This window comes from Ranitomeya imitator, chromosome 3 (genome assembly GCF_032444005.1).
Source record: "Ranitomeya imitator isolate aRanImi1 chromosome 3, aRanImi1.pri, whole genome shotgun sequence".
In the NCBI taxonomy this organism is placed as follows: Eukaryota; Metazoa; Chordata; class Amphibia; order Anura; family Dendrobatidae; genus Ranitomeya; species Ranitomeya imitator.
The window spans coordinates 320,216,788-320,229,391 of NC_091284.1; the positions used below are offsets into that span (position 1 = coordinate 320,216,788).

Genomic DNA, 12,604 nt, shown 5'->3' on the forward strand with positions numbered 1-12,604 from the left:
TAATGTCACCTTGCTATTGTAAGGTGACATTAAGCCAGATTAATAATGGAGAGGCGTCAATTATGACACTTATCCATTATTAATCCAATAGTCTGAAATGGTTAAAGAAAAACACAAACACATTATTAAAAAGTCTTTTAATGAAATAAAAACACAGGTTGTTTGAATATTTTATTATTCTGGTAATCCACCTGAAGACCCTCGCTCTGTGACAAAGAAAAAATAATAAACCAACAATATACATACCTTCCGAGGATCTGTAACGTCCCACGATGTAAATCCATCTGAAGGGGTTATTTTTTTTTACAGCCAGGAGCTCTGTTATAATGCAGCTGTGTTCCTGACTGTAAAACCCCAGCGAATGAATGGAAACTAGGTCAATGACCTGTAGTTACCTTCATTCACGGTGAGGCGCCCTCTGCTGGATGTCCTTCGAGCGTGGGGAAAAAAAAAAAAAAAAAATCAGAAAAGTTCCCAGGCTCGAGTTCATATGAGGACAATTATTAATCTGGGAAGAAAGTGGCCAAGTGCCAGAATAGGCGCATCTTCCAGATGTGCCTTTTCTGGGGTGGCTGGGGGCAGATGTTTTTAGCCAGGGGGGGGCAATAACCGTGGACCCTCTCCAGGCTATTAATATCTGCCCTCAGTCACTGGCTTTACTACTCTGGCGGAGAAAATTGCGCGGGAGCCCACGCCAATTTTTTCCTCCATTTAACCCTTTAATTTAATAGCTAGAACGGCCAAATTTTGCACATACACACTACTAACATTAGTAGTGTGGAATATGCAAAAAAAAATGGGGATATGTGTACACATTTATTCTACCTATTCTATTGTACACCGCACTGAATTGCCGGCTTTTCTCTCTAACACCGCTGCGTATTTCTCGCTAGTCACACTGCTGGTCGGTGTGTAATCCGTATTTTTCTGGCTTCCATAGACTTTCATTGGCGATTTTTTTTTTTGCGCAATACGGTGACAAACGCAGCATGCTGCGATGTTCTATGGCCGTATAAAGCCGTATAATACGGATCAGTAAAATACGGCAGATAGGAGCTGGGGCATAGAGAATAATTGGGCCGTGTGTAATGCGTGTTTTACGGACGTATTTTATGCGCTCATACGTCCGTAAAACTCGCTAGTGTGAGGTCGGCCTTATAGTAATGTGCCCCATGCTGGTCCCCATCTTGTAGTAATGTGCCCCATGCTGGTCCCCATCTTGTAGTAATGTGCCCCATGCTGGTCCCCATCTTGTAGTAATGTGCCCCATGCTGGTCCCCATCTTGTAGTAATGTGCCCCATGCTGGTCCCCATCTTGTAGCAATGTGCCCCATGCTGGTCCCTATCTTGTAAACTAAACATTAGAGTCACCGTGGCAATCGCCAAATTCAACGCTCAATGCTACAACAAGAGGACTAAAAATCTCCCACATAACACATTGCCGCAAAACGCCTACATTTACATAAAACAGGTTGCGGTCATGCTCTTCTGAAATAACATCCTCTTCTTCCCTAACCTATTTTATGGCACATTATGAAAATTACCTATTCTAGACAAGCCATGAAACAAACTCAAGTGTGCCATGAAACTATGAGAGAAAGCAAATTAATCTAATTTCAGCCACACGATGAATCTAATGATGGAGTACAGATTTCAACTATACGATGTATCTAAAGATGGAGTGCGGATGTCAACCACACGATAACACAAATCATATTAACCAAAATTTACCACTAACATCAAGTACAATATGTCACGAAAAACAGTCTCAGAATCAGTGGGATCCCTTGAAGCGTTCCAGAACTATTGAATCAAAGTGACACTGGTCATAATTGGAAACAAAAATTGGCCTGGTCATGAAAGTGAAAACAGACTAGGAGTTAAAGAAGTTATATGAAAAAAAACAACAACAAAAAAGATATGCATTACTCTCCCTCCCTGGGTCCAAGTTTGAATTTCTGTCGCTGTTCCTGGTGTTTGCTATTGTCTGCAGTGCTAACTAGTGCTGAAAGCGCTGCAGCCCATCACTGAGATCAGCGGCTCTATACAGCTCGTTCTGACAACTTGTGCTGCGCTGTTTAGCTCAATTACTGTCTGCAGTGCTGTCGAGGTGATATCACTGCTGCAGACAGTAACAGCCGCAGAGCAGAGGTGAAGACTCGGCGCTGGACGGGGGAGAGCGGATAAAGCAGTTTGTTTATATAAACTTCCTGGGGTTTTCTGAAAACCGCATTCTCTCAAACTCTAAACATTAAGCACTATGCGTGCTGAGACGCCAGCGGATCACCCACAGAGACGGACATGCGCCGCCTTTCTCCAGACCGCAGCATGTCTATTTATCTTGCGGAGACACAAGTCTCCACAAGATAAAGGTCACCCGTACAATGTATTGGATGCATTGGATGTATTATTCCGCACGGTTCAATGATCACAGAGGATTCACCTGCGTTCAAAAGCCAGCAGCGCTTTGGACGCAGTGGAAATGAGGTGCGTCCAAAGCGCTGCCAATCACTGACTGTGGGAACATAAGAGGTGGTAGTAACTCAAAGCAAAACATAATACTAGGGTGTGCACTCTACACATCAACTCGAGTGGCACTGGTGCAAAGATAAGTGTTGGGCACGGAGTGGCACAGGCACAAGGGGAAGTGTGGGGCACAAAGTGACACGGGTACAAAAACAAGACTGGGGAAAAGGTCTTGTGAACGTTGTAGCCTATCAAAGAAAATCTGGGGAAATGAACAAAGGAGGTCTGAAGAAATCAGCAGGTAGCCTGGACAATAGAAATTCCGCGCAGACGCCAGGGGAAACTAGCAGCCTGGCCCGCGCGGACACCAGGGGAAACTAGCAGCCTGGCCCGCGCGGACACCAGGGGAAACTAGCAGCCTGGCCCGCGCGGACACCAGGGGAAACCAGCAGCCTGCTCCAATTAAACTCTGAAGCAAGGACAGCTTTATTTAAAGGATGGATCTCAGGGGATGGACAGTTCTGGCCATAGGAGATAAGAGGGGTGGCCTGACACGAGCAGGTCAGGGGATGGGAGTGACCTGGCACATAGGAATTTCAGGGGAAGGCTGGAATAAAGTATGGGAGCAGTGGTCCGGTACCCAGGTGTCAGGGGCAGGCCAGCACAGGCACAAGTATGGGAGCAGTGGTGCGGCACACAGGTGTCATGGGAAGGCCAGCACAGGCACAAGTATGGGAGCACTGGTGCGGCACACAGGTGTCTGGGGAAGGGCAGCACAGGCACGAGTATGGGAGCAGTGGTCTGGCACACAGGTGTCTGGGGAAGGCCAGCACAGGCACAAGTATGGGAGCAGTGGTCTGGCACACAGGTGTCTTGGGAAGGGCAGCACAGGCACAAGTATGGGAGCAGTGGTCCGGCACACAGGTGTCTGGGGTAGGCCGGCACAGGCACAAGTATGGGAGCAGTGGTCTGGCACACACTGACGCTGCTATCATGAGGCAAGTTGAATACTTTGCTTCAAGCGGCGGAGCATTCCTAAAGACAGGGGGTGAAAGAGCGGCAGTCAGAAGTTAGCACAGGTGGTGCCAACTCTCCCTGCAATCCCTGCTCTGACACTTGCAGACAGTGTCACAGACACAAACAAGCTAACGTGCGGTGTGCCCAGTAGGTGACCCTGCCCGGGCTGAGGTGCAGAGGCAGTGCCCTGTCTCCTGCCCTGCAGGCTGCTGTGCTGGGAGTCGGACACAGACACACACATTGCTGGGACCGGCAGCAGTAAGTAAAGTAACTATAAAAAACATCATTCGCCACCCCCCACACTGCTGCTGCTGCACAGGGTTCAAACAGTCAGGGTTCACACAGCCTACCTACATCAGATTGAAGTAGATTCAAGGAGCGAGTGCCTGGTGTCAATGCAGACACTCGATTAACAGAATTTCTTAAAGCAGTATAAGGAAAGAGTTTAATTACAATGGGCAGCCATGAATGTAATGAATTTTAGATGTTATCTCAACTCAGCAAAGATTTTATAAACTTCCCACTTCTTGGAGCGGAGCTGTGTGTGTATGAGGTGTATGAAGCGGAGCCATGTGTATGAAGTGTATGGAGCAGAGCCGTGTGTGTATGAGGTGTACGGAGCGGAGTCGTGTGTGTATGAGATGTATGGAGCAGAGCCGTGTGTGTATTGTGTATGAGGTGTATGGAGCGGAGCCATGTGTGTATGAGGTGTATGGAGCGGAGTCGGGTGTGTACGGAGCGGAGCCGTGTGTGTATGAAGTGTATGGAGCGGAGCCGTGTGTATGAGGTGTATGGAGCGGAGCCGTGTCTGTATGAGGTGTATGGAGCGGAGCCGTGTGTGTATGCGATGTATGGAGCGGAGCCGTGTGTGTATGAGGTGTATGGAGTGGAGCCATGTGTGTATGAGGTGTATGGAGCGGAGCAATGTGTGTATGAGGTGTATGGAGCGGAGCAGAGCCGTGTGTGTATGAGGTGTACGGAGCAGAGTCGGGTGTGTATGAGGTGAACGGAGCGGAGCCGGGTGTGTATTCAGTGTACGGAGTGGACCTGCATGTGTATGAGGTGCATGGAGTGGAGCCGGGTGTGTATGAGGTGTATGGTGCGAAGCCAGGTGTGTATGAGGTGTATGGAGCAGAGTCAGGTGTGTGTGCAAGGTGTATGGAGCGGAGCCGCGTGAGTACGGAATGGAGCCGTGTGTGCAAGGTGTACAGAAGGCAGCCGCGGGTGTAGGAGTAACTTATACAGTATGGAGCATCATGTGAGCCCATTATACAGTATGGAGCATCATGTGGGCCCATTATACAGTATGGAGCATCATGTGTGGCCATTATACAGTATGGAGCATCATGTGGGCCCATTATACAGTACTAGATGGTGGCCCGATGATAAACGCATCGGGTATTCTAGAATATGCATGTCCACGTAGTATATTGCCCAGCCAACGTAGTATATTGCCCAGCCACAGTAGTATATTGCCCAGCCACAGTAGTATATTGCCCAGCCACAGTAGTATATTGCCCAGCCACAGTAGTATATTGCCCAGCCACAGTAGTATATTGCCCAGCCACAGTAGTATATTGCCCAGCCACAGTAGTATATTGCCCAGCCACAGTAGTATATTGCCCAGCCACAGTAGTATATTGCCCAGCCACAGTAGTATATTGCCCAGCCACGTAGTATATTGCCCAGCCACGTAGTATATTGCCCAGCCACGTAGTATATTGCCCAGCCACGTAGTATATTGCCCAGCCACGTAGTATATTGCCCAGCCACGTAGTATATTGCCCAGCCACGTAGTATATTGCCCAGCCACGTAGTATATTGCCCAGCCACGTAGTATATTGCCCAGCCACGTAGTATATTGCCCAGCCACGTAGTATATTGCCCAGCCACGTAGTATATTGCCCAGCCACGTAGTATATGGCCCAGCCACGTAGTATATTGCCCAGCCACGTAGTACAGGGGTGTCAAACTGCATTCCTCGAGGGCCGCAAACCATGCGTGTTTTCAAGATTTCCTTAGGATGGCACAAGGTGCTGCAATCATTATGTGTGTAGGTAATTAAATTATCACCTGTGCAGTACAAGGAAATCCTGAAAACGACCTGTTTGCAGCCCTCAAGGAATGCAGTTTGACACCCCTGACGTAGTATATTGCCCAGCCACGTAGTATATTGCCCAGCCACGTAGTATATTGCTCAGCCACGTAGTATATTGCCCAGCCACGTAGTATATTGCCCAGTCACGTAGTATATTGCCCAGCCACGTAGTATATTGCCCAGCCACGTAGTATATTGCCCAGTCACGTAGTATATTGCCCAGTCACGTAGTATATTGCCCAGCCACGTAGAATATTGCACACAGACGTAATATACAGCACAGAGCCACGTAGTATATTGCCCAGCCACGTAGTATATTGCCCAGCCACGTAGTATATTGCCCAGTCACGTAGTATATTGCCCAGTCACGTAGTATATTGCCCAGCCACGTAGTATATTGCCCAGCCACGTATGTAACAGGTTAAAAAAGACTTAAAATAAAAAATAAACCTATACTCACCTTCCGAGGGGCCCTGGCGCTTGTGTGCGGCGAACGCGGCAGCTTCCGGTCCCAGGGTTGGTATGAGCGCACGACCTGTGATGATGTCGCGGTCACATGACCGTGACGTCGTGGCAGGTCCTTCTCGCATAGCATCTTTGGCACCGGAACCTGCCGCTCGCACTGCCGAGGAGAGGGCGCACGTCGGAGGGTGAGAATTTTTTTTTTATTATTATTATTTGTAACATTAGATCTTTTTACTATTGATGCTGCATACGCATTATCAATAGTAAAAAGTTGGTCACACAGGGTTAATAGCGGCGGTAACAGAGTGAGTTACCCGCTGCATAACACGGTCCATTACCGCTGGCATTAACCCTGTGTGAGCGGTGACTGGAGGGGAGTATGGAGCGGGCGCTGGGCACTGACTGCGGGGAGTATGGAGCGGGTGTCGGGCACTGACTGCAGGGGAGTAGGGAGGGACTAATCGCACTGTGGCCGTCGCTGATTGGACGCGGCAGCCATGACAGGCAGCTGGCGAGACCAATCAGCGACTTGCATTTCCATGACAGACAGAGGCCGTGACCAATGAATATCCAAGCCAGACAGACAGAAAGAAAGAAAGACAGAAGGACAGACGGAAGTGACCCTTAGACAATTATATAGTACATGGAGCATCATGTGTGGCCATTATACAGTATGGAGCATCATGTGCGGCCATTATACAGTATGGAGCATCATGTGCAGCCATTATACAGTATGGAGCATCATGTGCGGTCATTATACAGTATGGAGCATCATGTGGGGCCATTATACAGTATGGAGCATCATGTGGGGCCATTATACAGTATGGAGCATCATGTGTGGCCATTATACAGTATGGAGCATCATGTGTGGCCATTATACAGTATGGAGCATCATGTGTGGCCATTATGCAGTATGGAGCATCATGTGGGCCCATTATACAGTATGAAGCATGTGCGGTCATTATACAGTATGGAGCATCATGTGTGGCCATTATACAGTATGGAGCATCATGTGGGGCCATTATACAGTATGGAGCATGTGTAGCCATTATACAGTATGGAGCACTGTGTGGCCATTATACAGTATGGAGCATCATGTGGGGCTCATTATACTGTATGGCAGGGGTGTCAAACTGCATTCCTCGAGGGCCGCAAACAGGTCATGTTTTCAGGATTTCCTTGTATTGCACAGGTGATAATTTAATCACCTGCACAGAATGATTCCAGCACCTTGTGTAATGCAAAGGAAATCTTGAAAACACGCATGGTCTGAGGCCCTCGAGGAATGCAGTTTGACACACCTGCTGTATGGAGCAATATATGGGGCTCGTTATACTGTATGGAGCACTATATGGGGCTCGTTATACTGTATGGAGCACTATATGGGGCTCGTTATACTGTATGGAGCACTATATGGGGCTCATTATACTGTATGGAGCACTATATGGGGCTCATTATACTGTATGGAGCACTATATGGGGCTCATTATACTGTATGGAGCACTATATGGGGCTCATTATACTGTATGGAGCACTATATGGGGCTCATTATACTGTATGGAGCAATATATGGGGCTCGTTATACTGTATGGAGCAATATATGGGGCTCATTATTCTGTATGGATCACTTTGGTGCCCAGAATACTGTATGGAGGACTATACTGTCTGATTTATGACCTATTGTAGAATGTACAATAGTTATCACTCATGTAATGTATGGGGGGACTGTATATGAGATGGGAGCCCTATAGGGGGGCTGTACTGTATATGTGTTTGGGGGGGGGGCGCCGTTTTGAAGTTCGCCTCAGGCAGCAGTGCGGCTAGGTTCACCCCTGCTGGCACACAGGTGTCAGGGGTAGGGCAGCACAGGCACAAGTATGGGAGCAGTGGTCCGGCACATGGGGGTCTCAGATAAGACAGTCGGACCCATCTACAGAACGAAGCAGTGGTGACATCAGGGCTGTTCTGCAGAGACGCTTCAGCTGCTCCCTCCATGAAAACTCGCCTAAAGTTCTCCAGCTCCACCAGGTGCTGAGCGCCACTCACCTGCGGCGTCTCCTGCCGGGCACGGTGGGCAGCCCTCATGGTGGAGACCCAGATGCCGCCGGTCCTCAGAGTCCCAACACACCTAGCGTCTGAAGGACAAGGGAAGTCATTCTGGAGATCAAACCCAGCCCGCCGTCAGCGGCGTCACAGCAGCGCCCTGGTCTGACTGGTCCGCGTCACCGGCAGGAATCCCGGAACTCGGCGGCTGCTGAGGGAACTGGTCCGGCCACCAGCACCCGTGAATGTGCGGCGCGGGCGGCAGCGGTGACTCACGGCCCTGCGCACACAGCGCGTCCCCCCAGTGCTGGCAGTGTGTAACCGCCAGCTATCTGTGCAGTGGTGAGTACTAATGACGTCTCGTCTGGGGACGTAAAGCCAAGGGATGTGTGACTGCGGAAACACGTGGCGGTCCGTCCCGCGCACACCCGGCCGTCCCGCGCACACCCGGCCGTCCTGTGCACACCCGGCCGTCCCGCGCACACGCGTTTATGAGTTTGTGCCCGATGCTTGCAGTACGTGATTGTGGCCGCCAGAGGGCAGCATACCATAATGTTTCTCACATTTCTGATTACTAGGAAAGTGTCCTGTGGCTCATCCTTAAAGTGTTAACCAAATGCTAATGTTCATTCTGCAATCTAGCATGATCATTAGTATCTAGTTAACCCTTTTAGGACTGCTTGAAAACAGTTTTTTTGCACTTTCCTTTCCCCCCCCCCCCCAACCATTCTTACAGGAGATATTGTCCTTATTTTTTCCATCCACGTAGCCATCTGTATGAGGACTGGATTTTTTGCATGACAGTAATTTTGAATGTCCTATTGATTTCATCAGTGATTGTGAAAAAAAAAATTGAATTCGACCTTTTTTCAAATATATACTTAAAATGTCATATATAACCAGAAGAATGGTCGCTTCTGAAACCTGAAGCAATTAAAATAAGCTCTGAACATAGACACTGCAAGTCATTTTTATGTTGTGCGTATGTTGATTCTTTTTGGCGCATTTTTTAGCGCTTCAGGTGATTCCACATGTAAGGCTGGTTTCACATTTGCGATTGTGTCCGCAGCGTTTCTGCCGCATACATCCGCATGCGTCTTGATTTCATATCTTTAACATTGTAGACGCAGGTGCATGCGTTTGTATGCATTCGCCCGCGTTTGCTTACGCATGCATTATTCGCAGTGCGCAGCAAACACCATGTTGCAATTTTTGAGGTAGCAAATTTCTGTCAAATATGCGCATGCGGATGAGTGTGTTAAAAAAAACGCATTACTGTCTATGGGAACGCATGCGTACGCATGTCTGTGCGTTCGATGCGCTTGCGTACTTCAAACTGCGCATGTCGAGGAACGGATTGAGACACACCCATTGAGACACACCCTCCTGGAAATGTCAAACGCATGCGCGTAAAAAGCGCAAACACATGCAAATGCAGCGGTTTTTTTCCGTCATGCGTAAGCTGATGCGGGTAAAAAACGCAGCGTTATCATGTGTTTGCATGCGGTTACGGACAATACGATGCGGACTCGACCACAAATGTGAAACTAGCCTAATCTGTCTGAAAAGGTTGTGTGCATGTACAATAAGGCTGCCATCACACTATCAGTATTTGGTCAGTATTTTACATCAGTATTTGTAAGCCAAAACCAGGAGTGGGTGATAAATGCAGAAGTGGTGACGTGTTTCTATTATACTTTTCCTCCAATTGTTCCACTCCTGGTTTTGTCTTACAAATACTGAGGTAAAATACTGACCAAATACTGCTAGTGTGACGGCAGTCTAACTAGCACTAGTAAACTAGCCTGTGTTCCAGGGGAATTGAGCCTCCTGGCTGCACAGCAGAGCTGCCTCGGTCTCCTAGGTCCCAGCAGCTCCTGCTCAGTCCCTATACATAGCAATCACATGATCACTGGGTCCAGAGGGGGACTCAGTCTCGGTGCTTCCTACATTGTGTACATAGCAATCAGGAAGGCAAACATGATGATAATTCATGCCTGTCATCTCTGTGGGAAGTTGACTGTGTTTGACAGCCAACTCCATGATCATGAGCAATCTGCTTACTCTGCATTGACATTTTAGAACATCAGTTTACAGTAAACTGTGAACTACCCAAAAGTTTAGTCTATGGGCAGTCAAGAAGTAGTTAACACATTCTGCTTTTGCTTCCTTCAGTCTTAATCAACAATCTTCACATTCTAATAAGAGCACAAAAAATCATTGCATGTGTTTTCAAAATTTGTATCCATACGGTGTGTGTATGTATATATATATATATATATATATATATATATACGTATATATATATATATATATATATATATATATACTAGCTGAAGAGCCCGGCGTTGCCTGGGCATAGTAAATATCTGTGGTTAGTTATAGCACGTCACTTCTCTTATTTTCCCATCACGCCTCTCATTTTCCCAATCACATCTTTAATTTTCCCCTCACATCTCTCATTTTCTCCCTCACTCCTCTCATTCCCCCCTAACACTTGTCATTTCGACCTCACATCTGTCATTTTCCGATCACTACACTATTTTCCCTCACTCCTCTCATTTTGCACTCACACCTTTTCATTTTCACCTCACACCTCTCATTTTCACCTCAGTATATACATGTTTGTCATCTCCCTTATATATAGTATACACCTGTATGTCATCTCCTGTATATAGTATATACCTGTATGTCATCTCCCCTGTATATAGTATATACCTGCTGTGTGTCATCTCCCCTGTATATAGTATATACCTGTATGTCATCTCCTCCTATATATAGTATATACCTGTATGTCATCTCCTCCTATATATAGTATATACCTGTATGTCATCTCCTTCTATATATAGTATATACCTGTATGTCATCTCCTCCTGTATATAGTATATACCTGTGTGTCATCTCCCCTGTATATAGTATATACCTGTGTGTCCTCTCCCCTGTATATAGTATATATCTGTGTGTCATCTCCTCCTGTATATAGTATATACCTGTATGTCATCTTCTATATATAGCATATACCTGTATGTCATCTCCTCCTGTATATAGATATACCTGTAGGTAATCTGTTCCTGTATATAGTATATACCTGTGTGTCATCTCCTCCTGTATATAGTATATACCTGTATGTCATCTCCTGTATATAGTATGTACCTGTATGTCATCTCCTCCTTTATATAGTATATACCTGTGTGTCATCTCTCCTGTATATAGTATATATCTGTGTGTCATCTCCTCTGTATATAGTATATACCTGTGTGATCTCCTGTATTAGACCTCGTTAACACGTTATTTGCTCAGTATTTTTACCTCAGTATTTGTAAGATAAATTGGCAGCCTGATAAATCCCCAGCCAACAGGAAGCCCTCCCCCTGGCAGTATATATTAGCTCACACATACACATAATAGACAGGTTATGTGACTGACAGCTGCCGTATTTCCTATATGGTACATTTGTTGCTCTTGTAGTTTGTCTGCTTATTAATCAGAATTTTATTTTTGAAGGCTAATACCAGACTTGTGTGTGTTTTAGGGCGAGTTTCGTTTGTCAAGTTGTGTGTGTTGAGTTGTGTGTGGCGACATGCATGTAGCGACTTTTGTGAGATGAGTTTTGTGTGGCAACATGCGTGTAGCAACTTTTTGTGTGTCGAGTTGCATGTGACAGGTTAGTGTAGCAAGTTGTGTGCAGCAAGTTTTGCGTATGGCGAGTTTTGCGCGTGGTGAGTTTTATGTCTGGTGCCTTTTGAGTATGTGCAAGTTTTGTGTGAGGCAACTTTTGCATGTGTTGCAAATTTTGTGCATGTGGCAATTTTTCCGCATGTGCAAGTTTTGCGTGTGGCGAGTTTTCCATGAGGTGAGTTTTGCACTTGTGGCGAGTTTTGCGTGAGCCTATTTTTTGCATGTGGCGAGTTTTGCGCGTGGTGAGTTTTGAGCGGCGACTTTTGTGTTTCAACTTTTATGTGGCGAGGTTGGTGTATGTGTGGTGAAATGTGTGCTGAGAGTGGTATATGTGTTCAAGCACGTGGTAGTGTGTGGCGCATTTTGTGTGTGGGTTCATATCCCCGTGTGTGGTGAGTATCCCATGTCGGGGTCCCACCTTAGCAACTGTACGGTATATACTCTTTGGCGCCATCGCTCTCACTCTTTAAGTCCCCCTTGTTCACATCTGGCAGCTGTCAATTTGCCTCCAACACTTTTCTTTTCACTTTCCCCCATTATGTAGATAGGGGAAAAATAGTTTGGTGAATTGGAAAGCGCGGAGTTAAAATTTCACCTCACAACATAGCCTTATGACGCTCTCAGGGTCCAGACGTGTGACTGTGCAAAATTTTGTGGCTGTAGCTGCGACGCCTCCAACACTTTTCATTTCACTTTTTCCCCATTATGTAGATAGGGGAAAAATAGTTTGGTGAATTGGAAAGCGCAGAGTTAAAATTTCACCTCACAACATAGCCTTATGACGCTCTCAGGGTCCAGACGTGTGACTGTGCAAAATTTTGTGGCTGTAGCTGCGACG

The 12,604-nt window shown here is 46.8% G+C and overlaps 2 protein-coding genes across 11 annotated transcripts in view; one reads left to right on the top strand and one right to left on the bottom strand.

The window, feature by feature from the left end:
* Positions 1–8,310, bottom strand: part of MYO19 (myosin XIX) — a 411,745-nt gene extending 403,435 nt beyond the window's left edge. For all 3 annotated transcript variants that reach the window (XM_069756629.1, XM_069756628.1, XM_069756627.1), the window contains exon 1: positions 8,092–8,310. Coding sequence is in view for 2 of the 3 variants with exons in the window: in XM_069756628.1 (XP_069612729.1) it covers positions 8,092–8,130 (39 nt within the window). In the remaining variant the exon portion in view is untranslated. The remainder of the gene's footprint in view (positions 1–8,091) is intronic.
* PIGW (phosphatidylinositol glycan anchor biosynthesis class W) overlaps positions 8,297–12,604 on the top strand; it is an 80,728-nt gene continuing 76,420 nt past the window's right edge. For 5 of the 8 annotated variants that reach the window (XR_011319243.1, XM_069756631.1, XM_069756630.1 and 2 more), the window contains exon 1: positions 8,297–8,430. The gene's annotated coding sequence lies outside the window, so the exon portion shown is untranslated. The remainder of the gene's footprint in view (positions 8,431–12,604) is intronic. The other 3 variants (XM_069756633.1, XM_069756636.1, XM_069756635.1) reach the window with 3 other exon arrangements.